The sequence below is a fragment of the Podarcis filfolensis genome, assembly GCF_964270895.1.
Source record: "Podarcis filfolensis genome assembly, chromosome: 2".
In the NCBI taxonomy this organism is placed as follows: domain Eukaryota; kingdom Metazoa; phylum Chordata; class Lepidosauria; order Squamata; family Lacertidae; genus Podarcis; species Podarcis filfolensis.
In genome coordinates, this window is record NC_139605.1 from 109,588,650 (window position 1) to 109,615,497 (window position 26,848).

A 26,848-nucleotide genomic window follows, 5' to 3' on the forward strand; every position below is an offset into this window, starting at 1 on the left:
TTTCAGTCTAAAGAGACTGCTGCAAAAGAATCTCCCTTTAAAAGCATGCCCTGCCTGTCAGAATACAGATTTCAAGGGGTAGAGGGCAATACCTAATACTCTGTAGTTGCTGGAACAAACTCTAATTACCAGCAGTACAGCTTTATCAAAGCCAGAGGTTTTATAAGGGTGGCTTTAAATAAAAATACAAAAGGGAATGTTGACTTTTCTACAAAGTTGGACACGGGCAGAATGGCTCTGCCATAGCTGGTGTGTTATCTGCTGCTAACCCAGCTTTGGCAGGTTATATTCATACTACTTTCTACAAAAGGTGAACTTACTGGCTATGATCTCCTCTTTTCTCCGTACACTGGATTATTGGGATTAACGCCTCAGGCAGCTAGGCAAGGGGCACCCACTTACCAAGAAGAGAGCAAAGCCTTCCAGCTACTTTATGTAATTGAAGCTAAAAGACCAGCACTGCCTTCTAATCTCAGATTAAGTGTTTTATGCCAGACATTGCTGTTCCAGGGCAACGAGGGAAATGCTACTGATGTAACGATAACTAACCAACTACTCTGCGTGCTGAAACACTGGCACTTGTTCCCTGAGGAAGGGCGCATATGAAATAACTGCTCCAAGGGTTAGCGTTCACAGTGCCCCCCTTAGCAATTTGGGCCCTCTAAATTATTGGATTACAGTTCCCATCATCCCCGACTACAGACCATGCTGGTGGGAACTGGGACTCCAACATCTGGAAGGCCAGATGTTAAGCCACCCAGGTCAGTGGCTGCCTCTGCATGACAAGCGATTTGCGTATACCACCTTACAGCACAAGTTGTGGAGCTTTCACCGCATAAAACACAGGCTTTTGTTAAGCCGGTGGTTTTCAACCAGTATGCCGTGGCATCCTGGGGTGTCTAGAATGATAGTCGTGGGCCACGTGGGCCTTTGTTCCTCTTTCCCTCCCTCCTCTGATGCCCTCTTGCATCTTTGCCTCCCAAAGGCTTGCATGGCCTATCAGTTAATATCTTGACCCTGCTCCATTGAATTGACATTTCAGCCTTCACAACACAGGGAAACGGCCAAATAAACAGCTATTTTCGTTTATTATTTCGTTTATATTAACTGATATGCATGAAATACCAGATATAGGTATATAACCCCTAGTGAGGCATTTTTCCAAAAAAAAGTTTTTTATGAACTGCCCTGCTGAACACCCAATGCTTTTCAGTGGAGCAGGGTCAAGATATTAACTGATATGCATGAAATTTCAGATATAGCTATTTAATCCCTAGGTAAAGGTAAAGGGACCCCTGACTGGGGTTGCGGCGCTCATCTCGCTTTATTGGCTGAGGGAGCCGGCGTGCAGCTTCCGGGTCATGTGGCCAGCATGACTAAGTCGCTTCTGGCAAACCAGAGCAGCGCACGGAAACACCGTTTACCTTCCCACCGGAGTGGTACCTATTTATCTACTTGCACTTGGACGTGCTTTCGAACTGCTAGGTTGGCAAGAGCAGGGACCGAGCAACTGGAGCTCACCCCGTCGCGGGGATTCGAACAGCCAACCTTCTGATCGGCAAGCCCTAGGCTCTGTGGTTTAACCCACAGTGCCACCTGTGTCCCTAGTGTGGTAAAATAAGACCTTTGGAGCAGGCATTTTTTTAAAAATAGTTTTTTTAATGAACCACCCTAGTGTGCAATGCCTGCCTGGGAGCCAAGTGCCCAGCAGGCCTGGTACTGCCCACGGCTGCCTCTCAAGGTGAGTTAAGTTGTCTGCCACATGTTCACCTTTGGCAGGTCTCTTGGGCTGCTAAGGCTGGAAGCATCCTCTTCCCAGGCCCCTGGGCATGAGGAAGCACCTCTCTTTGGGGCGGCTCAGAGACCAGGAGTGGCTGAGGGAACACTTCAGAAGGGAGAGTGTTCGAAAAGGGGTGAGGGGCTGCCAGCTCTGCAGGCAAGGGGTGACACAACTGGGCTCCCACAGCTCGGAGTACGTTTCCCCACAGGGGAGCCTTAGAAAGAACGCAGTTAGTCAAGGGAACCGTGGACTCAGAAAGGTTGAAAACTTCTGGTTTAAGCCGTTGCATGAGAACAGCCTGGGAGCTAAACGCAAACGCCACGGCTGTGTACAATTTAAAATGGTCCCCGTGCTACAGCTTTTTTGTGTTCAATGTCCCAAAGAGCGTTTCTCTGATCACTTCAAGCTGATAGGCCACAGCACGGGAGTCTTCTGCAAGTAAGCCTGAAACGCTGCCTCTTTCCCCCATCTCTTCATGGCTGCTTTTTCGAGAATTGGAATCCCACTGATAAAATTGAGCAAGAACCACACCAGCAGCGGTGAGGTGACGCTGAAGTATTGCCAGCCACGTAGTACTGGGGTGGCTGACACAAAAAGTCCTGTCCACAGCAAGATCTCGCCCAGGTAGTTGGGGTGACGGCTGTAAGCCCATAGGCCACTCTGGATAAACTTCCCCTAGGGAGATTTTAAAATAAAAAGTGTCAGTTTTATTGTGCAGCCTAACTCCATAGCTGGTTCCAATTACGAAAGAAATTCACTAGTTGAATATATGTGCAGAATTCGGTCGGCTTATCCAAATCAATACCAGTGAATACCCACATACTAAGCAGGATCTCTTTTCCTGCCTAGCTACCTTCAGCAACGAATATGCATTGCCAATTCCAAAGCTAGCATCCCTATTAGCAGGATTGCTGTTATCACAAAGAGCCAATCTCCCCATGCTTGATTGGCTAAGATTTCCAAAGCAAGATTCTGCCTAATGAAGTGTCCCTTTTTTGTGAGAACATAGCTTTTCATAATTGGACTCTTAGACATCCTACATTAAGGAAAAGGTATTTCAGTAGAGATGCGAGTATGTTGTCTCTTAGCCCAAGCTTTATTTGGGTGGCTCTGCAAGCTATTATTAATGTAAGAACAGTAAAGAAGTTGGAACCATGTCTACCTTTAGATTTATTTTCCTCTTGTTTGGTCTGTGTCTTTGATTCTTGCTTTGCCAGAAAAGCTAGCTTTTGATTGGTTTAAATGCTTCAAACTGATAAAACCACGTTACATCTAGGTAAACTAGCAAATCATGTTACATCACCAGTTGAGTTGTACATCTAGTCTCTGTTATGCATGTGAGGTCAATTCCTCCATCCACAATCAAGTCATGGATGGCAGCGGTCTTACGAGTCATTGACCTGGCATTGCACAACAGCACCTTAAGGTCATGTGGGGCACCCTTGTTGAGACCTGTATCCTTCTGGTCAGGACCAGAGTAGCGGACAGGGATGATCTTCAGAGAACAACTAAACATGCCTCCTTGGTAATGACATGGTCTGGTCCTAGTACAAACTCCTCCTGCCTATGAGCACCGAGATCCTGTGTCCTATTGCATCTCCCCCTATAGCCAAGGGCTCGCTCCCTAAGGCCAACTATCATGTAGCAGAGAACCTCACAGCCATTACTCACAGCGTTGTCAGGGTTGCTTCTGAAATGCCACTTCTGTTGGTCAGCTATAGCCTCTGTAACGAACCCCACGGCCCAAATGCTCCATCCAAAATAGTCCCAGAATCCAAGGGGCTTCTGGTGTTTCTCCAGGTTCAGCAACAGAGTGGGAAGCAATGTTACAAACACCCATATACCTGTCAAAACATGAAGCCAGGATAGATTAGGCTGCATACATTTGCAAAAACAACAGGACAGACAAGACTGCGCACTTACTTGGGAGCAAGTTCCGTCTTACTCCTGAGTAGAACTGTGCTGTAGGCCTGTAACTTAGCAGCTGTGCCCAGAAATAATATTATTTATTGAATTTATATACCATCCTATACCCAGAGTTCTCAGGGCAGTTCACAAAACAAAATCAAAATATAAAACTGCAAAATATATAATCAAAATAAAAACAACAACCCAATAACCCCCCCCCCCAAAAAAACCCACATTTAAAAGGGCATAGGATGTCAATCAAATCAACCAAAGGGCTGGTTAAAAAGGAACGTTTTTGCCCGGCACCTAAAAATGTATAAACTTTTCTTCCTCTTAAAATGTCATCACATTCCACCTTAAAGTCCAAAGTCCCATTAGCAAAGCCCTGGTTTGTATATGTTCAAGTGCATCCTATGTCTTCTGATATGTTCTGTAAGCTAAATTCTGCGATCTGAATAAATGTGACTGCTTGGGCACAGGTTCCCCCCACCCCTCTTCTGCTAACCAACTGGAAGGTGCTCCCCAGAACATTAAGGCGCACTAGATCCATTGATTGACGCAAGTCCTGCTCAGTTCTGGCTTCTGATTGTTAAAGACAAGCACCACTAAGAGAAACAACAACTAGGGTGAAGCTAAAAGATGTGAAGCACTGAAAGCCAGCAGCAGGGGAACGAAAAGACATTGTACATTAAAAGCCCATCAAAGCAACAGTGACTTCCACTGCTTAAGGAAAAGGCACAGAGGGAGCCTGATGGATCTTGATGAGAAGAGCATTCCAGAGCTAAATAAAAACCATCTTGCATTCACCCAGTGGCTATCCCGAGTTGGCCTCGGAATTTGATCTGAATTCCCAGAAAGGTCCATATTACAGCAGACAGCTCCTAACAAGGGTTACTGGACCTAACCCATTCATAGTAATAATAATAATAATAATAATAATAATTAATAATAATAATTTATTATTTACATGCTGCCCATCTGCCTGGGTTGCCCCAGTCACTTTGGGTGGCTTCCAACGAATAAAAACATTAAGCACAGTAAAACGTCAAGCATTAAAAACTTCCCTATACAAGGCTGCCTTCGGACAACTTCTAAAAGTCAGATACAGTCATACCTTGGGTTACAGACGCTTCAGGTTGCATTTTTTCGGGTTGCGGACCGCCGAAACCCGGAAGTACCGGAACGGGTTACGGCAGTCGCGCATGTGCAAAAGCGCTGAATTGCAACCCGCATGTGAGCAGACGCTGGGTTGCGGATGCTGCGGGTTGCGAACGTGCATCCCGCACGGATCACGGTCGCAACCCGAGCGTCCACTGTAGTTGTTTATTTCCTTGACATCTGATGGGAGGGTTTCCATAAGGTGGGTGTGACTATTGAAAAGGCCCTCTGCCTGGTTCCCTGTAACCTCACTTCTCGCAATGAGGTTAACAGCCAGAAGGTCTTCAGAGCTAGATCTGCGTCCGGGCTGAAAGATGGAGGTGGAGAAACTCCCTCGGGTATATGGGACAGCACCAACTCTTTGAATTGTGCTCAGAAACGTTCTGGGAGCCAATGTAGATCCTTTAGGACCCGTGTTTTATGGTCCTGGCAGTTGCTCCCAGTCACCAGTCTGGCAGCAACATTCTGGATTAGTTGTAGTTTCTGACTCACCTTCAAAGGTAGCCCTACGTAGAGCACATTGCTGTAGTCTTTAGGGCTTTCAAGGTTAGTAGAACCATCTCTTTGAGCCCAGAAATAAATCACATGGCACACTAAGCATGTGTAAGTTAAGTTGTTCAATGCTTCTGGCCAAATTTCACTGGTGAGGGGATATAGGTTTCAGTTCCAAACTATCTACACCTTCACCTTGCATTGTCCAGTATAGGAAGAAAGTGCCTGAGTGTTCTCGGACGCCGTTGAATCGCCTGTCATGTCCCTCCTTCAGGATCCGTAGGAAGAGGAAAAGCCCCAACCTGAGAATAGCAGAGATAATTGAACATATTTGAAATGGTGTTCATGATTACGTGGAATCAAGCAGAGCCTTCCTAGGCCTCAGATAACAGCTGGCAGTGCCTGCAGCTTTGTGATTGCCACATTTTGGTGACTCTGGTCTTCTGTTTCAACAGAAGCCTAATAAAACACAAATATAGGAGAAAAAGCCATTTCTGGCATGGAAATAAGTCATGGGGAAAGCTATGTGCAATGCATTTAAAAATCAAAAACCTGTACTAAAGAATAATGCTGCAACCTGAACAAACTAAGCAAATCCATCTGATTGTGCATAATTATTCGGCATTTTTACTGTTACAAATAATATGTTGCTTCTGGGAGGGATAAGAACCTTTGAAGAAAACTCGAGCCCTGCCACTGCCACTGCCACTGAAAATTGCACCGAACAACAACTCTGATTTTAAATAGGCGTTGTCCACACACTGTCAAACGTATCTTGACAACTATAAGGGCTAGAAATTTGTTCCTTTTTTGTCATTTAAAAAAAGCAACACAGCATGATAGCTAAGATTCTCGGGAAACCCAACCCCCTACTTGTGTTTCTGTGCTTGTGCAAAATCACAGCATAAATGCAGCCCACTTGTGTGGGATCATAGCCGGAGCTGCAGCCATAGGCTGAAGAGGAAATCAATCGGTAAGAAGTGACTGGATTTTAAAAGCCTTAAAAAAATAAATGCAGTGCTTTGATTTTTACATTCAGTTCCATCAACACTGTTAACCCCAGAATAGCATTCATTGGCAATTCCATCAGGCTCTCCTGGCTGCAGGCACACGAGTCGAGGTGATGCATCATGGAATTGGCTCAAACTCATCGCTGCCTCTGAAACGAATACACAGCTCATTGGAAACTCACCTGAGGCCCCAAATAGTCACCAGCCCTGTCTGGACCTGCTGCCGAAGATGCTGTGCGTTGCCCCATCTGAGGCTCAGGTGCGCCAGCAAGATGAATGTCCCGCTTCCTAGAGAAGCAGAAAGAGCAACATCAGAACCTAAAACAGGCAAAAGTCATCACAGGGGCTCTCGAATGCTTCCCTGGTGTGATACGGGACTTGCATTTCATAGAATCATAGAATTGTAGAGTTGGAAGGGACTGTGAGGGCCGAGTCCAACCTGCTGCAATGCAGGGAGAGTTCACCTGACATGGGACTCCAACCCACAATCTTGAGATTAACAGTCTCATGCTCTACTGATTCTCCATCCTTGTACTGAGCTATCCTCAAGGCCTGTAAGGGGGAAACATTAATAAACTCCTTTAGTAAGAGCAGGGGTCAGCCAACTTTTTCAGACCTTGCAAGGGGCCGGTCTATATTTTGGAAAAAACAACAATGAATTCCTATGCCCCACAAATAACCCAGAGATGCATTTTAAATAAAAGGACACATTCTACTCATGTAAAAGCATGCTGATTCCCGGACCATCCGGGGGCCAGATTTAGAAGTTGACTGGGCTGGATTCGGCCCCCGGGCCTTAGTTTACCTGCCCACGAGTAAGAGGATGCTATATTCTCTCCACCCAAGTAGCGGTGACTGAATACTACTGTTTCATATTCCACTACATCTAATCGCTATCTTACGGATATTAGCCATTTGCAGCTTCTACTTGATCTCTGGCGTGCTTGCTCTATAGAGCTGCCGTCTTAGAAACACGGCAGTGCTTTCTCTTTTTGGAATCTGAATGCTACTCTTATATTCCGGCCTGCCTACCCCATCCCACCAGAATAGCTGATTATGATGAAAATAATAATAAGAAATGAACATAATTTAAGTGTTTGGGTACAGAGGTTCTCAGTGTTTCTAAGGAGAGGGCTGCACAGACTTCCCACAACCATACAATACTATGATCTGGCATCAGTTACAATAGGCCTCTGACAGAGCTGAACACACTGCGTTTGTGAGCTAAAAGCTTTCCAGTCCTAGGGGGCATCGCCAATCGCTCCACGGGGCAGCTGGGAAGCTACTTATTTGTGTGCAAGTGGTATACCATACAGATTAGGCAATATTCACCCCCATAAAGGTAAAGGGACCCCTGACCATTAGGTCCAACCGTGACCGACTCTGCGGTTGCGGCGCTCATCTCGCTTTATTGGCCGAGGTAGCCGGCGTACAGCTTCCGGGTCATGTGGCCAGCATAACTAAGCTGCTTCTGGCGAACCAGAGCAGTGCATGGAAGCACTGTTTACCTTCCCGCTGGAGCGGTACCTATTTATCTACTTGTACTTTAACGTGCTTTTGAACTGCTAGGTTGGCAGGAGCTGGGACCGAGCAACGGGAGCTTGCCCCGTTGCGGGGATTCGAACCGCCGACCTTCTGATCGGCAAGTCCTAGGCTCTGTGGTTTAACCCACAGCGCCACCCGTGTCCCATATTCACCCCCATACAATGGCTCCAAGTCTGCTAAATCTCCCATCAGCTCTAGCAAGCAGGGCCAGAAATCAAGGATGATGGGACTGTAGTTCGGCAACATTCCCGTCGCCGGCTCTAAGGACACCTGCTCATACCTTTTAAAGTCAAAGCTGGAAGAGGGAAACTGGCATGGGTAGCAAGAGCCATCTAGTCCAACTCCCTTGCAATGCGACTTGTCATTGCACCAACTTCGCCTCTGTGACATTTACCCCTGGTTATTGCAAGTCTCCCTTCGGGGGGGGGGACTTTGGTAATACGGTGCGCTGTTTTGGAAAACCGTTTTGGGGGGGAAAATGGTGCGCTGAGTGAGGACAAAATTCGGCACTGTAAATATTTATTTGGCACCCTCTTGCTAGAAGTGCATGCTCTCAAGGCACTACGTCACAGTTGTGGCAACTTAACTGCCTGTCTGACCAGGGTCTAACTTTGAGTAGGTACCCATATAAATATTATTATTATTATTATTATTATTATTATTATTATATTATTATTATTATTATTATTATTATTATTATTATTCACCTCATCAGCTTGGCACCCTGTACAGAACCACTCTCACTGCCCTAAATCTGGCGTTGCTCCCTTCCGCATCAGCTTCCAGCATGCTACCCTATACAGTGGTACCTCGGGTTACAGACCCTTCAGGTTACATATGCTTCAGGTTACAGACTCCGCTAACCCAGAAATAGTGCTTCAGGTTAGGAACTTTGCTTCAGGATGAGAACAGAAATCGTGCGGCAGCTCCATTAGCTAAAGTGGTGCTTCAGGTTAAGAAGAGTTTCAGGTTAAGAACGGACCTCCAGAATGAATTAAGTTCTTAACCCGAGGTACCACTGTATATCATATGCTCTAAAAGCCCAAAGGCAGCTGGGACAAAAGGGATTAATTTCCCCCTTGGCTGAGACAATATGATCCCTCCCAGCAGCCCTACTTATTTTGATCTGTCAGCGAAGGCTTGTTCATGTAGAAACCACTCGGTAGGGCCTGGTGCTTTATAACCTTGGCTAGCAAAATTCTTTGACTTAACCAGGCTTGGAGTCCTTTAAATAACAGTGCCTGGAGCGCAGGTTTAATCAATGTGAGTCAGTGGGTGCAATTCTCAGCATCCTTCTTTGCTTCTTGGGGGACCCCTGAGAAACTGGGGGTGCTGATGACAGGGAAGAGTTGAAGGGGCCGTAAAGAAAAAGTAAAAATTTTCCCCCCAGAAGAGCTTGCTAACTATTTGGTGCCATTTGGGCTGGCCTGAATAAAGGTGGCTGTGGACTTTATTAACCTTTCCCCCTTTTGCTTTTTTAAACTGCGTCGGTGTTACTTGTCATCCCAAACAGGTCTTCTTGGTGGTGGCGCCCGCCCCGTGGAACGCCCTCCCACCAGATCTCAAGGAAATAAGCAACTATCTGACTTTTAGAAGACACCTGAAGGCAGCCCTGTTTAGGGAAGTTCTTGATGTTTGATTTCTTGCTGTGGATGACATATAAATTAATTATAATTATTATTAGCTACACAGCCTTGATTCCGAAAAAGAAGGGGGGGGGAATGACAGGGATGTGGCAGTTTAATTCTATTTATTTCATTTATTTCATTAATCGCATCCCGAGGGAGGTTAATGCGCATTTACATGGACTGGAAAGCAAGGTTTCTCGCAGAAGAAACCTGCAGATGCGAGAGGCGGGCAGAGCAGCGAAAGGGGCGCTGCAACAGGTCCAAAAACACGGGGAAGCGCGGCCGCACGAGCCGCCCTGCAGCGCCCACGAGGACCCCACGAGGTCCGCCAGCAGATCCCGCGCCGTGATCCATCCCAGGTCGGACCCAGAGCCCCGAAATCCCCGCTCACCCGCCAGGTCGAAGAACTTCTCGGTGCGCAGCGCGGCGGCGGCCGCCCACAGGCCCCACTGCAGCGCCAAGTCCACGGACGCCAGCCAGGCGAGAGGGACCAGCGCCATGGCGAGCGGATGTCCTGGAACGCGGCGCGGATAGAACCCTCCGAAGTATCCTAACTGGACGCCGCCAATCGCCGGAGGGCGGCTCCGCGTCGTATCCAATCGGCAGTCGAGCGCCGCCCCCATGGGGAGGAGCACGTGGGCGACTGAGATTGCTGTACTCTAGCTGTTGACCGGAGGGTTTTATGAGATTAGCAGCAGCGTTCTCTTCCTCCTTATAATGCAGACGCATTTGTGGCTAGGGTAACTTTTAGTATTTGCAGGAGATCAAGGCAGTGGGTCGATCCCAGGGCCGGATTTAGGTTTGATGAGGCCCTAAGCTACTGAAGGGAATGGGGCCCTTTCTATGTCCAGCTGCCCTTTGTCAACAACAAATTGTCACTGTTTTTGTGTGTTGAATATATGCCATATGGTAATTTATGGACCTAATAGGTATCGAAAGCCATTTGCACTTGCAGAATGTAAGCACCCTATATATAGAAATGAGCCAACCAGTGATATTTTAGTTGTTTTTTTTTATAAATTTTTATTGATTTTCCAACATGAATTAAAACACATTACAACTAACAATACATAGACAAACAAACATATAAACACGTATAATTTCATAACCTCTTTTTCTTAAGCCTTATTTCAACGACTTCCCCATACCTCCCTTTTCTGCATCCCTGTTTTGAACTTTTTCAGCAACCCCTAATTTCAATTACTTATGATTCACTTTCTTTAATCCTTTTTCTCTTACCCAATCATTTATCGCTGCAATTCTGTTTTACGTTACCCATGACATTTTAGCACTCATTGATTTTACAACAGTTCTTAAGATAAACTTTAAATTTCTTCCAATCTTCTTCCACCGTCTCTTTTCCTTGGTCGCGGATTCTGCCAGTCATCTCAGCCAGTCCCATATAGTCTATCACCTTCGTCTGCCACTCTTCCAGCATGGGTAGTTCTTGTGTCTTCCAGTACTTTGCTAAAAGAACTCTTGCTGCTGTTGTAGCATACATAAAGAACGTCCTATCTTTCCTTAACACCAATTGGCCCACCATGCCCAGGAGAAAGGCCTCTGGTTTCTTATGAAAGGTACACTTGAGGACCTTCTTAATTTCATTATAGATCATTTCCCAGAAGACCTTGATCCTTGGGCACGTCCACCAAAGGTGGTAGAAAGTACCTTCAGTTTCATTACATTTCCAGCATTTATTATTGGGCAAATGATAGATTTTTGCAAGCTTGACTGGGGTCATGTACCACCTGGGGTCATGTACCACCTATAAATCACCTATAAACCAGTGATATTTCAGGGAGCAGGCTAGCAGGCGGGGCCCATGACTTACATTATAGGTCCCTACACAACACAAAACACTGCTGCTGTATGTTGGTTTTATTTTATTTGTTTTTTATCTTATATTTCGGAAATGTACATCCAGTTGTTTTTTTCTTTATTTTTTGCCCCCCCCCCCGAGAGTGGGGCCTTAAGCTATAGCTTGTTTACTTATACGTAAACCTGGCACTGTTAGGCTGCATCTACAGAAGTCCATCGTTCCCCGATCAAGGGAAGTAATAATATCAATCGATCATTTCTTGTATTTGACTAAAAGCTGCCTCAAATCCAGCCACAAAACCAGCAAATCCAACTAAGAAAGACCCTGAAATAAGCAACCATTTACTATAAATCAAATTAATGAATCCCCTGCACAGTATTTTATGTGACTTGCGCAAATACTTTTAGCGGCTTTTGCAAATAAGGCTCTTTTTATACCGTATGTGGCAAGCGGGTGACAGTCGGATAATTGTACCACTCTATTAAGCCTTGGTCAAACCACACCTGGAATACTGTGTCCAGTTCTGGGTGCAACAGTTTAAGAAGAAATTAAGTACATTTCTGAGCACAGTACAAAGTGTTGGTGCTACCTTTTAAAGTCCTAAGCAGACTTGTCCTTGAATACCTGAAGGAGTGTCCACATGCCCATCGTTCAGCCCAGACACCGAGGTCCAGCTCTGAGGGTCTTCTGGTGGTTCCCTCACTGCAAGAAATGAAGTTACAAGGAATCAGGCAGCAGGTCTTGTTGGTAGTGGCACCCACCCTGTGGAATGCCCTCCTATCAGATGCCAAAGAAATAAACAACTATCTGACTTTTAGAAGACATCTGAAGGCAGCCCTGTTCAGAAATGTTTGATGTTTTTAATATTTTTGTGAGGAGCTGCCCAGAGTGGGAGGCTAATAATAATAATAATAAATTGTTGAAAATGATGTATAGGTGGTACATGACCCCAGTCAAGCTTGCAAAAATATATCACCTGCCCGATAATAAATGTTGGAAATGTAAAGAAACTGAAGGTACATTCTTTCACCTTTGGTGGACGTGCCCAAGGATTAAGGCTTTCTGGGAGATGATTTATAATGAAATGAAAAAGGTATTTAAATATACCTTCCTGAAGAAACCAGAGGCCTTTCTTCTGGGCATTGTTGGCCAATTGGTGCCAAAGAAGGACAGAACTTTTTTTATGTACGCTACAACAGCAGCAAGAATACTTATTGCAAAGTATTGGAAGACACAAGATTTACCCACTTTGGAAGAATGGCAGATGAAGATGATGGACTATATGGGACTGGCAGAAATGACTGGCAGAATCCGGGACCAGGGAGAAGAGGCGGTGGAAGAAGATTGGAAGAAATTTAAAGACTATTTACAGAAATATTGCAAAATTAATGAATGTTAGAATGATGTTGGATAGAAATTGAGTGGTTTCCAGCTGTAATGCTTTAAGAATATGGAAGAAGGGTTAATTAGGTTAAAAAAAATAAATAACTAAAATGGTGTTGGATTGGAAATAAGTGGTATTGGCAACAAAGTTAATAAGAATATGCAAAAATGGATTGATAATGTATGAAAATACTGAGTTATAAAATGTTAAGTTATAGAGATAAGATAAATGAAAGAGGGTAAGGATTTGCTGATTTGATTATTTAAATGGGAATACAAGAAGGGGAGGTGCGAGGAAGTCAAAGAAACAAGCAAACGAGTTTTATGTTATGAAAAACAATTGTTCTTAATTTTTCTTGTTGTTTCTTTATGTTTTATTTATCTTTTTATTTTTTATTTTTTCTCTTTTGTTATTATGTGTTTTTGTATGTTTGTTTTTGTGAAATCGGAATAAATATTTCATTAATAATAATAATAATAATAATAATAATAATAATAATAATAATATTGATAAGCTGGAATGTGTGCAGAGGAGGGTGGCCAAGTTGATCAAGGGTCAGGAAAGCAAGCCTCATGAGAAACGGTTGAAAGAGCTGGGTATGTTTATCCTGGAAAAGTGGAGACTGAAGAGAGATGATGGCCATCTTCAAATAGCTTAAGGTTTGTCACATGGCTAGGCCTCGAACCAATGGCTTCAAGTTACAAGAAAGCAGATTCCGACTAAACGTCAGGAAGGACCTTCTGATGGTAAGAGCTGTTCGACAGTGGAACAGACTGCCACAAGAGGTTGTGGACTCTCCTTCCTTGCAAGTTTTAAAGCAGATATTGGATGGCCATTTGTCATTGACTCTTTAGCTGAGATTCCTGCATTGCATGGGGTTGGACTAGAGGACCCAATTCTACAGTTCTATAGAAGAAATGGCTCTCTCTGTGTGTGATGCAGTACATGTGAACTGAACGATGAGCTGGTTATCTGGTGACCTGAAGCAGTCACCCCACTGACAAATTTGGTTGGGCCTTTTAAAGCTCCTTTAAAACAGGAGCAAGTTTAACAGTCCTTCATCTGATGCAATGATTGGCTGGGGAGGGGAGCCGGGAAGCAGCTTGGAAGGTAGCCTTGGAAAAATCGGGCCCGTCTGTCGATATGAGCAGAGATGCCTCTATTCGAGCCACTGGTAGCTCAGCACTTTAGACACTGTGTGAGTGTCTGGAGGCGGCTGGAGGATGGATGGCGGCTAACAGATTGAGGTTGAATCCTGACAAGACGGTAGTGCTGTTTTGGGGGGATAGGAGGCGGGCAGGTGTGGAAGACTCCCTGGTCCTGAATGGGGTAACTGTGCCCCTGAAGGACCAGATGCGCAGCCTGGGAGTCATTTTGGACTCACAGCTGTCCATGGAGGCACAGGTCAATTCTGTGTCCAGGGCAGCTGTCTACCAGCTCCATCTGGTACGCAGGCTGAGACCCTACCTGCCCGCGGACTGTCTCGCCATAGTGGTGCATGCTCTGGTTATCTCTTGCTTGGACCACTGCAATGCGCTCTGTGTGGGGCAGCCTTTGAAGGTGACCCGGAAACTACAATTAATCCAGAATGCTGCAGCTAGACTGGTGACTGGGAGTGGCGGCTGAGACCATATAACACCAGTCTTGAAAGACCTACATTGGCTCCCAGTACGTTTCTGAGCACAGTTCAAAGTGTTGGTGCTGACCTTTAAAGTCCTAAACAGCCTCGGACCAGTATATCTGAAGGAGCGTCTCCACCTCCATCGTTCTGCCCGGACACTGAGGTCCAGCGCCGAGGGCCTTCTGGTGCTTCCCTCACTGCGAGAAGTTACAGGGAACCAGGCAGAGGGCCTTCTCAGTAGTGGCGCCCGCCCTGTGGAACGCCCTCCCACCAGATGTCAAAAAGAAAAATAACTATCAAACTTTTAGAAGATATCTGAAGGCAGCCCTCTTTAGGGAAGCTTTTAATGTTTAATAGGTTATTGTATTTTAGTGTTTTGTTGGAAGCCGCCCAGAGTGGCTGGGGGGACCCAGCCAGATGGGCGGGGTATAAATAAATAAATAATAATAATAATAATAATAATAAGTCCAGATGTGGTTAGCTGCAGTTATTCATTGATGACTGCAATACGCTCTGTACATGGCAAGAGGCTCGCTCCTTGATTATTGCACCACTTTTTCCAGGACTGAGTCCTGGCGTTGAAAAGACGTTTGGGGATAAAGGCTTTGACTCAAATGGAGATGTGGAATCCATCAATGCCAGGGGCTGTGCTGTCAGTGGTACAGCAATTTCTCCTCTCTTTATAATTGCCTCAACAATCTCTGTTTAATCTCCGCAGCTCATCCATCAGTAGAATGAGATCTGGGGATAAAGCAAGGATATGCACCACCAAATTCGAGCCATTTGTAATAAACCCTCTGCTTGCACTCCAGCCCAGTGTACATAAATCTCTGGGTTTGTGGTGGTGGTTGTTGTTTTTAAAAAGCCCACAAAGATACACAGAGGCACGCAGGCTTTCTTGCAAATATCAGGCTTTTAATAAAATCTTGCCCATTAGCTCCGAACAGAAGGGATTTTTGCCATCTGTTGAGCCGCAGACACCAAGATTGACAAGGTTATTATTGCTGAGACAGAAATATTCGCTCTCTGTCCTTTATCTTTTCTGTATCTTCTAGCCGAGGGGGGGAAAAAAATACAAGGGGTCTGTTATTGCTGAAATACATCTTATTTAATGCTGCTTGCCTCAAATCAGCGGCAATCATGAGAAATTGCAAGGTCAGGAAGAGTGGAAAGCGAGATGAAAAGAGGAATTTATGGCAATGGAAGCTTGTGTTGAAGAGGCGAGAGACTAGACTGTTTGGGCGAGATGTTTATTAAGAGCCCGCACCTCCAGTGCCCTCAGGATACAAAGGGGAACAGATTTCTCCTGCTTAGAAAGAGAGAAGGCAATAAGATTCCAGCAATTGAAGCTGCTATGGGCTATTTAAAAGTCCACCATCAAGATATACAGAAGCAACAACAAAGGGACAAAGAGAAATGACCCACAGGATGCAGAGAAAGGGGGAGCAGAAAAGCATGCTGAGGATGCCGTAATTAGAATTAATCAGACATATTAAAGGTAAAGGGACCCCTGACCATTAGGTCCAGTTGTGGCCGACTCTGGGGTTGCGGCGCTCATCTCGCTTTATTGGCCGAAGGAGCTGGGGTACAGCTTCCGGGTCATGTGGCCAGCATGACTAAGCCGCTTCTGGCGAACCAGAGCAGCACACGGAAATGCCATTTACCTTCCCGCCAGAGCGGTACCTATTTATCTACTTGCACTTTGACGTGCTTTCGAACTGCTAGGTTGGCAGGAGCAGGGACCGAGCAACAGGAGCTCACCCCGTCACGGGGATTCGAACCGCCGACCTTCTGATCAGCATATTAATTTCATACAAATGATATTAGTAAATTACTGGGTGCCTGAAGAGCACAACTAGAATACTGTGTTATTGACAAGCTGGAACGTGGGCAGAGGAGGGCAGCCGAGATGATCATTCCCAGAATTTGCTGATGAAAACCACGACAATTTAAAAAATGAATTGAAAACCACAATAAGGTTTTTAGTGTGGGTGTGCCCAGGGGCGTACAAAGCGGGGTGCCGGGGGGTTGTGGCCCACCACGGTGTCATCCCTGAGCGGGTGACAAAATGTCACACCGTGGGGGGCGGCACTTACTGGGGGGGCCTTGTCTGCAGCGAGCCCGAGCCACGCGTCCCTCCTGGGAGGGACGCCGTGGCTTGGTGGCCCCGCGCTGCCCAAAATGGCAGCGTGGGGCTTGCATCCACCAGGCGGACTCCATGGGCTGCTTGCCGTGCTGCCCCCCTGGGTGGATCGCCATGGCACCCCCCTGGGCGGCTCGCCCCGCCCCCGCTGCTCCGGGTCCTGGAGCAGCTAGCTACCCCCCTGGGTATGCCCTCCTGAGATCATGATTTTCCTATGCTAGTGTCGGGGACCGTGCTGAGGAGGGCTGCACTGAGGATAGTTTGGAGCCCCGCTCCCTCCGATCCTGAATCTTCCCTGGAGCAGGAGGACAGTATAGATTTGGAACAGTGGTTTGCAGAGGGGCATAGTTCCAAAGGCAGAAGCTGGGAAATCCTGGAAGGGGAACAGCTAAGAGAAGATGCACCGGGAGAGAGAGAGAGAGTGAACAGATTTGCTGTCTCTGGTAAGCATCCATCCGCTCAGCCCAAGGTCAAGAAGAGCAGATAAGGTGGCAGCACAGAAAGCACAGTGGTTATGAGCTCAGGTTACAAGACACTGTGGTGATGTGGTTGAGTAGGGAGGAAGTGGGTTTAACCCTTAATTGGGAGCACCGTCATTCCTAGGAATTCTTTGTTCTCTCGTTGTGATCATTAAAGTTCTAACTGGTAAGAAGACTCCTTTTCCTTTGTTCTGCTTATCTGCTGCCAAGGGGTGGGGAGTGCGGGGGGGGGGGGCGATTCCCTGAAGCCTGACAGCTAAAGTCTGTCAGCAAGCAGCGTTTTGAAAAGTCACATGGGCAAGGAAGGTGCTTTCTCCCACCCAATCCTCTGTTTGGAGGTGAGACAAAGGGGAGGCATTCCTAGTCCACAGAGCTGGATCCTGAGCGTAAGGTTAGCTGCAGCGTCCATCCCACTGCGTAAACAAGAAGGCTGAGCATGTCCCCTTTAAGAGACCAGCCCACAAGCCTTATCATCAGTGTCGATGAGCTTGGGAAGGGTGTGGACAGAGTAGGTCTTCAAGGACTGCTTCTTCTGACGTCCATGCTCCGCTTCTTTCTCAGGATCACGGTCTCCTCTGAGGATGGCAATTCGGTCTGCCGTGCTCCTGGGTCGTGGGCACAAAAGATAGTCGTATAGCATCATGGCTACGATGGCACCAGCTAGCGGCCCAATCCAGAAAATCTGTGCAGAGAGAAAAAAAGGATGCTTTGGTCAAAGCTAGGGCTAGGACTTTGCCAGCAGCTGCTGTGTGGGTCTAGCTGCAAGGGCCTCGCTTTGAGAGATGCTCCTCATCCCATCTCTTTCAGAACAGAGGCAGAGTCTTCTCTTACCCAGTGGTTAGCAAAGTTCCCCATGACCAGAGCTGGGCCAAAGGATCTAGCCGGGTTCATAGAGCAGCCAGTGTAGTAGATCTAGGGAAACACAAAGTGGTGGTTGAGAGGAGGGAAGGAAACCAAATACATGCCCTCCAACATTTCTCCAATGAAAATAGGGACGTCCTCTTCAATAATATTAATAATAATGGCAATTTTATTATTTATACCCCACCCCTCTGACTGGGCTGCCGCAGCTGCTCTGGGTGGCTTCCAACATGTATAAAAACATAATAAAACATTTTTAAAATCCCTATACAGTGGTACCTCAGGATGCAAACAGGATCCGTTCTGGAGCCCCGTTCACATCCTGAATGGAACGTAAGACGCGAAGGCACGTCTGCGCGGGTCGTGTTTTGGCACTTCCGCGAATGCGCGTGATGTCATTTTGAGTGTCTGTGCATGTGTGAGTGGCGAAACCTGGAAGTAACGCACTCCATTACTTCCGAAAGCGCTCAACCCGAAGCACATTCAACCCGAGGTATGACTGTACAGGGCTGCCTTCAGATGTCTTCTAAAGGTTGTGCAGTGGTACCTTGGAAGATGAACGGAATCTGTTCTGGAAGTCCGTTCGACTTCCAAAACATTTGGAAACCGAAGCGTGGCTTCTGATTGGCTGCAGGAAGCACCTACAGCCAATCGGAAGCCCCGTCAGACATTCGGGTTCCAAAATAACGTTCAAAAACCAGAAACTCCCTTCCAGGTTTCGATCCGGAGCCAATTTGTTCGGGAGCCAAGGCGTTTGAGATCCAAGGTACGACTGTATAGTTATTTATCTCCTTGGCTCGGACATCGCATAACTCCATACCCTCCAGCATTTTTCGGATGAAAAATGGGGTGATGTCCTATAGGAAGGCAGGACATTCTGGGATTCAATCATAAACCAGGACAGCTTCTGTAAATCTGGGACTGATTCTGGAAAATAGGGACATTTGGAGAGTCTGCAAGCAGTTTTCACTGCATGTGAGGATTTTGCATTTGTGATTTTCTGCCCCAGCTGTGCAGAGAACTGGGCACAGCCCAATTTCCTATTGTTCATGACCTCATGAAATGTCCTCCAGCACCCAATACCCATTGCAGCCTAACACCGCCCCCCGCAAAGCAGGCTTGGAGCTTGCCAGAACATCCTCCCGATTGTAATATTGTCATTTGATTTCATTTCACTTTTAATTTGTACACCGCCTTTCTATATTGCTATACACAACACGGTATACGGCAACAAAATACATAACAAAGAACGCACACCTTATATAGTCTGATCCGATCCAAAAGGTCATAATAAAACATAAAGCATAGACTACTGCAATGTGCTCTAGGTGGGGCTACCTTTGAAGGTACCCTGGATAATACAACTAATACAGAATGCAGCAGCTAGACTGGTGACCGGGAGCGGCTGCCAAGACCATATAACACCAGTCCTGAAAGACCTATATTGGCTCCTAGTACGTTTCCGAGCACAATTCAAAGTGTTGGTGCTGACCTTTAAAGCCCTAAACGGCCTCGGCCCAGTATATCTGAAGGAGCGTCTCCATCCCCATCGTTCAGCCCAGACACTGAGATCCAGCTCCGAGGGCCTTCTGGCGGCTCCCTCACTGTGAAAAGTGAGGTTACAGGGAACCAGGCAGAGGGCCTTCTCAGTAGTGGCGCCTGCCCTTTGGAACGCCCTCCCATCAGATGTCAAGGAAATAAATAACTATCTGACTTTTAGAAGACGCCTGAAGGCAGCCCTGTATCAGGAAGTTTCTAATGCTTGTTTTATCATGTTTTTAATATTCTGTTGGGAGCCGCCCAGAGTGGCTGGGGAAACCCAGCCAGATGGGCGGGGTATAAATAATATATTATTATTGCTGTTATACTACTACTATTATTATTATTACTTCAAAAATCCATGTAAAATTACATAATTCATGTCATGTTTTCTCTGATGCCTGCCATAGCTAAGGCTTTCCTGTTCACTCAGTTTCCCTGATATGCATGATGATTCCCATCTGGTGATCTGTGGACCCCTGCATAACCCACCTGGGGTGGAGTCTGTGGCACCATTCACACACACACACACACCACACACCACACACATATATGAATGACCCTGTTCCACGGCAAGGTCAGCGTTGATAAGACCCTGGACTGGAGTTGCCACAAAACACAGCCTGAAATGTGAGATCCAATTGCAAGTTTACAACTGAGGATCTCTGAGGGAAGAGCTAAACGTTTTGATATAAGCGGCTGATTTTCACAAGAGGGACCCGTGCGTCTCTCTCTCTCCCCGATACCCACCCCTATCAGGTGTCCTGCAGTGACTGACAATCCAATGGACAATGCCGGGAAGCCAACATCCGTCCTGCGGCTGTCGGTGGACGCAAAGACGCAGAGGACCAGCTGGAGTGTGAGGAACATCTCAATGGTCACAGCCTGTCCTGCCGACGTGGTGTTCTGGGGCTGGAAAAGAAGGGCACGTTGGTGAGAAATGTCCCTAACTGCACTTTTGGAGGCTGAAGGTCTACTCGACTGTCTGGGTGGACTTTTGAGTGGGTCCAACCAGCTGCATCAGTTGCGAGGGGCTGACAAGGTGAACCGCTTCCACAACGTAGCACCATCGGCTGCAGTGAGGACATGGGGTACGGCAGAGGTGTCCAGCTTCCAAGAGACTGCGATCTACTCCCACTATAAATAAACTGGCAGTGACCTACCCATTGGACTGACCAAAGAATTATGGCAAGAGAAACTGATGGACTATGCAGAATTGGCAAAACGGACACATAAACTACGGGACAAGGGTAACTGTGACTTTAGAGATGAAGGGGAACCTTTTACAAAGTACTTAAAGAAGCAACTAAGTGAACTGGACTCCTTGGCAGGTTTTGAATAAACACTCACAAACTTTTTATTGATAATAACCAGTTAGATAAATTAAGGATTTATACAATTTTGTAACATGCAGAGAATAGCATCTACAGAGAAACCAGAGATGGGAACTGAGGGAATTCAAGGTTGGGGGGAGGGAGGGGGGTTGTTTTATGGGAGGGGGGAGAGGGGAAATGAGGGGGAAAATTAAGGATGATATGTTGTAAGATAATATGCTTTGTTCAAATTCCTAATAATATTTTTTTTTAAAAAAAGGATTGACCAGATTAGAAAAGATTTTTAGGAAATCCAAGAAAACTAGTTTTAGTTTTAGATTAAATAATAATAATACAGTGGTACCTCGGGGGGTTAAGTACTTAATTCGTTCCAGAGGTCCACCCCTAATGGGACCTCCTGTGGAGCACGATTCCATCCTGAAGCAAAGTTCTTAACCCGAGGTACTATTTCTGGGTTAGCGGAGTCTGTAACCTGAAGCGTATGTAACCTGAAGCGTATGTAACACGAGGTACCACTGTCATCTTAATGAAAAATGTGTGTTCTTTGTAATTTTGCAAAATATACTCGTTAACCGCACGAAAAGTACTCCCCGGTGTTTTTATTTAACGTCCTAGTTTTCAAATGACTGGAGATTTTGACCGATTTTTCTGAGCACTTGGGGTCAAAAGAAAGCAGTTTAAAACCACTGTTGTCGAGACCTTTCATTCTGAATCTGCTAGACAGAGCCAGACAGAGATTATGGTGGCAGGTGGGTCTCCTGTCCTGCCCCCCCCCCCCCAAATCCTGGCTACGCCCATGGTCACAGGGTAGTTCTCAGCAAAGTGAATCTTGAGTTGAAGTGAATGGAAATTGAACAGGAGAGGAAAAATCAAGGATCCAGTTCAGGGCATGGGAGGGGCCCGGCTTGCCTTGCATAACTGGGCAAAAGGACAAGAGGCGACGTCTGCTCTGCAAAAGCTGGTATTAGCGAGAGCCGAGACAAAAATATACCAAAGATTTCGGGGTCAGAGATCACTGGCGCTGAAGAACAGAGAGAAGCAACCTTCAGACTGGGCCCTCTGTGACTTCTCTGCAAAACAACAAAGCCGAGGCGAGAGAGTTCTGTTTCATTTTAACTTCGCCCAGCATTTAGAATTGCCTCCTCCAGGCAGATTCTGCCGACCGACTGATAATTCAGTCTCATAACACACTTCCAGAAAAAACAAGCCAGTGGCTGGGGTTAACCGAAGGGATTTTAAAGGGAGAGAGAGAGACAGAGAGAGAGAGAGAGAAGGCCATAATTTGAAATATTTAAAAGTTCTGCTGTTTGATCAGATTGGTTGCAAAGGCTTAAGTCTGAGGCACAGTTTCACAACAGTTTCAGGGCAATTCACAACATAAAATCACAATATAGTATGACCACATGATATCAAATAACAACAACAAATGTAGAAAGCTGAACTTAAAACAGGAAAACGAGAAACTGAGAAAACTGGACGTGGCGTAGTATTTTAATATTGTATTTTAATATTCTGTTGGAAGCCGCCCAGAGTAGCTGGGGAAGCCCAGCCAGATGGGCGGGGTATAAATAATAAATTATTATTATTATTTATATCCGGCCTTTTTCCTTGACAGGGATTCTAGGTGGCTTACAGGTAAAATAAGAACAGCTAAAAACATAGGGAAACCATTAAAAAAAATTGCTAGAATTAAAACTATTGATCTATGATCCATTAAGAACATAAAGATAATTACAATAAAAACTGTAAAGAACCAGCCCTTTTGTTAAAAGTTGTCAGTTCCCAAAAGCTGGCTGGAATAAGAAAGTCTTCAGCTGCCAGTGGAAGGACAACAAGGAGGGAGCTAGTCTAACTTCTCTAGGGTGTTCCAGAGTCTGGGAGCTGCCACCGAGAAGGCCCTGTCCTGCTTCTCTACCAATCGTGCCTGTGAGAGTGGTGGGACCGAGAGAAGGGCCTGCCCCGAAGATCACACAACCAGGGCAGCTTCGGATGAGGGAATGTGGTCTATCAGATTTTACCAGGGCTCTCTGCCCGCCCCCCCAAACCTGCGTTTAATGCAAGGATGCAGTCCCAGAACACACAAAGCAATGGTAAAAGGAGTGTCTCTGAACGTGTGCAAAGCACATTTCTCTTGCCATTCAGCAATGTCACCCCCACTACACTGCACATTTCACAGGGGCAGAGACAGCAGGTTGCAGGAGAGGCTATCTTTTAGTAGATCTTTTAACTTCCAGATTTTGACACCAGACCTTTCAGGTGCCCCTGCTTTCTAGGGACAGTCCCGAATTTGGAATGTCCTGCTTTTCCTTAGGACATCCCTATTTTCGTCGGAGAAATGTTGGAGAGTATGATAACCCTATTTTCATCGGAGAAAAGTTGGAGGGTATGGAGTTATGTGACCCTCGAGCCAAGGAGATAAGTAACTATACAACCTTTAGAAGACACCTGAAGGCAGCCCTATATGGGGATGTTTTTAAAGAAATGTTTAATGTTTTATTATGTTTTTATATACAGTGGTACCTCAGGTTAAGTACTTAATTCGTTCCGGAGGTTCGTTCTTAACCTGAAACTGTTCTTAACCTGAAGCACCACTTTAGCTAATGGGGCCTCCCGCTGCCGCTGCATGATTTCTGTTCTCACCCTGAAGCAAAGTTCTTAACCTGAAGCAGTATTTCTGGGTTAGCAGAGTCTGTAACCTGAAGCGTATGTAACCCGAGGTACCACTGTATGTTGGAAACAACCTTGAGTGGCTGGGGCAACAGTCAGATGGGTGGGGTATAAATAGTATAATAATAATAATAATAATAATAATAATAATAATAATAATAATAGTTGTTGAATAGTGTATAAATAATAAAACAATAACTATTATTATTATTATTATTATTATTATTATTATTATTATTATTATTATTGAATAGGACGGTCCTTATTTTCATTGGAGAAATCTTGGAGGGAATGTGACACTAGCCATATACCTGGTACACACACATCACCATCAACCCCAATCGTAGGAGAATCAGATGTCCAAAAATCTCCCGTCGTTCCTAAGCATATTAATAAACGCACATGCATGAGCTCTTCATCACTCTAGATTACTGAAACAGACCAACAGAGTCTCAAACTACTGTGCAGGGAATGAGAGACAGTCAATGAGGGCAGCTGCTTCTGTTGCTACCAAGGGGAAAGGATTCTGGGAAAGCAGTAATAGCAAAGAAGACACACAGCTCCTTTCTCCATGGATATGGCTGCTCCAAGGCACCCAAAGCCCTGCTTGGATGCGCACATCCTTACAGTGACCCATCAAGAGTCTCCAAAATCTGCAGAAGAAAATGCGCATTTCTTTTATTTTAAAATCACAGCAGGATTGAATGGGCCTGGGCTTGTGCAGGAATGCCAGAATTCGGTGAAGTTTTCCATTAGATGGACGAAATTCAAATTCAAGCCCATATGAATAACTGCAAAACTTAAAGATGTTGCTGTGGCAACATCTCAAAAAAGACCGGAGAAGGTAAGGTTTGGTTTTCAAGTAAGATGGAAAACGGTTGGCGCAGCCAAATAAATCCAGAGGTCCTTTGGACTCCAGGGTTATATAGCGGTACCTCGGGTTTTTGAGCGTCTCTGAAGCCAAATGTTTTGGAACCTAAACACTGAAAACCCGGAAGTAAATGATTCTGTTTTCAAACGCACCTTGGAAGTCAAACGGCATCCACTGCGTGTTTTTCAATTTTCTCCATTGAACTTTAAACCAGCCCTTTGTGCCTCGGTTTTTGAATGTTGCGAAACTCAAACGTTCTTCTGGAACGGATTACGTTCAAGAACCGAGGTACTGTATGTTGTCATTCATCCTACAAAGCACATTTCCTTTGCGCACTGTCTGGCAATCTCCTTTTGTGGCCTATTCATCATCATCATCATCAACAACAACAAATTATTATTATTATTATTATTATTATTATTATTATTATTATTATACTATTTATACCCCACCCATCTGATGGGGTTGCCCCAGCCACTCTGGGCAGCTTCCAACATGTATAAAAACATAATAAAACATTAAACTTTTTTTTAAAAAGCTTTCCTATACAGAGCTGCCTTCAGATGTCTTCTAAAAGTTGCAGAGTTACTTATCTCCTTGGCTCAAAGGTCACATAACTCCATACCCTCCAACATTTCTCTGATGAAAATAGGGACGTCCTAAGGAAAAGTGGGACATTCCGGGATCAGATCAAAAACCGGGACGGTGTCTGTAAATCCGGGACTGTCCCTGGAAAATAGGGGCACTTGGAGGCTCTGACCTTCCCATCAGTGATCATTCTCGGACTCACCCCATTGACCCCCAGGCTTCCGTGGACCTCACGGGGGGTCAACTCATAGAGAAGAGCGGCTCCCACCACTGCTCCGAGGAGCTGAGCGAGGACGTAGGAAACAGCTTTGCAAAGGGAGATGCGAGAGCCCAGCAGGAACGCGGCGGTGACTGCAGGGTTGAGATGGGCGCCGCTGACGTGGCCCAAGCATTGGGCCAAGGTGCCGATAGCCAGGCCAAAGGCGAGAGCGACTTGCAGGACCGAAGGGGAGGCCAGGGGCCAGGGCAGGGCAGAGCCCAGGCCTACAAACACAAAGACCGTCGTGCCAATTAATTCGGCCAGGAAGGCGCGAGTCAAGGCCCTCGAACACAGTTCCCGCTTCATCGTGGCAGATGCGACGAAGGCCGCAGGGATCCACGCTTGCCTCTGCGGCCGCTCTGAGCCCGCAGGCAAGAGAGAGAGCCCAGCAAGCCTTTATATGTGTCCTTGCCCCAGGCTGGAACGAACCTGGCACAGCCTTGTAAGAACCGGAGCTTCAGGTGGGAATTTTTTGGAGTGTCTCCCCATGAGTCAGGCGGAGGCCTGTCTGAGCCTGTGATGAACCCTCCCATCCACAGGGATTTTATAAAACATGGGCTGTCAGCTTCTGAACTGATGTTCCCTACCAAGGGAAGCCGCTATCCAAAACCCGAAGGGAGTAATTGTGCCGCGCCCGAGTCCCATTTGTCATTTTTTAATGCAATTATATCCCATCCACCCTCTAAGGAAGCCAGAACATTATAGAGGGAGTTATCCCATTTCCCTCCTTCACAACAACCTTGTGAAATACAGTGGTATCTCAGGTTACATACGCTTCAGGTTACAGACTCCGCTAACCCAGAGATAGTGCTTCAGGTTAAGAACTTTGCTTCAGAATGAAACCCAAGAATTACCAATGATAGAAGAATGGCAGATGAAGATGATGGATTTTTCAGAGCTAGACGACCTAACCAGAAGAGTCCGTGACCAGAAGGAGGAGGAGTATCAGGAAGAGTGGATTAAATTTAATGATTACTTAGTTAAATATGTTAAGTTAAATGAACTGAAAACAGCTTGCAGATACTTAATTGGCTTAGGATTTTATTTATGTTAATTGATGAATTAATATGTTTAATTTCATAATGTGAAAATCTAAGGTTGTTAATGTTTAAGTTAAATTTTATAAGAACTGTGATTTGGAAAACCGTTAAAAGGATATCCAATGAAATTCAACCAAGGGGAAGCGAGGAAGTCACTTAACAATGTTAATAAGTGTAATTTTCAATAAGGCTATGATTTATGTTTGTTTGTCTTATGTGTTTGTTTGTTTATATGTTGTGAAAACCAACCAATGTTGTGAAAACCAATAAAAAAAAATTGGGGGGAAAAAAAAGAACTTTGCTTCAGGATGAGAACAGAAATCGTGCTCTGGCGGTGCGGCGGTAGCAGGAGGCCCCATTAGCTAAAGTGGTGCTTCAGGTTCAGAACAGTTTCAGGTTAAGAACAGATCTCCAGAACGAATTAAGTACTTAACCCAAGATACCACTGTAGGCTGGGCTGAGAAATTCACAATTTGCCTCTGGTCATCATCAGTGAGATTTGCAGCTGAGATCCTGTGGCCGTGATCCTGTGCTCACTTACGTAATAAGGAAAAAAACTGCTCCTTTTCTCTTATGGGGTATCCAAGAGCCCATATAGAGTCCTTAAGTGGGTTACCTATCGGTAGGAGAAAATAACAGAGGCCGACCAGAGTATATTGAGAAGCAAAGCAGCTAGTAAGCCTGATCTTTATTGCAATAGAAAAGTACTGTTGCAACAGAGT

The 26,848-nt window shown here is 45.7% G+C and overlaps 2 protein-coding genes across 2 annotated transcripts; both read right to left on the reverse strand.

Moving 5' to 3' along the window:
• Window positions 1–2,036: 2,036 nt before the first annotated feature.
• LOC310755682 (uncharacterized protein) lies at window positions 2,037–10,096 on the reverse strand. Its single transcript, XM_083598986.1, has 5 exons — window positions 9,913–10,096; window positions 6,531–6,636; window positions 5,534–5,640; window positions 3,452–3,624; window positions 2,037–2,455 (listed from the first exon to the last, which is right to left on the reverse strand). Exons 1-5 carry the CDS (start codon window positions 10,019–10,021, stop codon window positions 2,177–2,179), a joined length of 774 nt encoding a protein of 257 aa, XP_083455112.1. The 5' UTR covers window positions 10,022–10,096; the 3' UTR covers window positions 2,037–2,176.
• A 6,519-nt stretch (window positions 10,097–16,615) lies between these two features.
• LOC310755678 (aquaporin-5-like) lies at window positions 16,616–25,494 on the reverse strand. The gene is made up of 4 exons (XM_083598981.1): window positions 25,030–25,494; window positions 20,118–20,279; window positions 17,799–17,879; window positions 16,616–17,649 (listed from the first exon to the last, which is right to left on the reverse strand). The coding sequence occupies exons 1-4, from the start codon at window positions 25,390–25,392 to the stop codon at window positions 17,413–17,415; spliced, it is 843 nt and encodes a 280-aa protein (XP_083455107.1). The 5' UTR covers window positions 25,393–25,494; the 3' UTR covers window positions 16,616–17,412.
• Window positions 25,495–26,848: the final 1,354 nt, after the last annotated feature.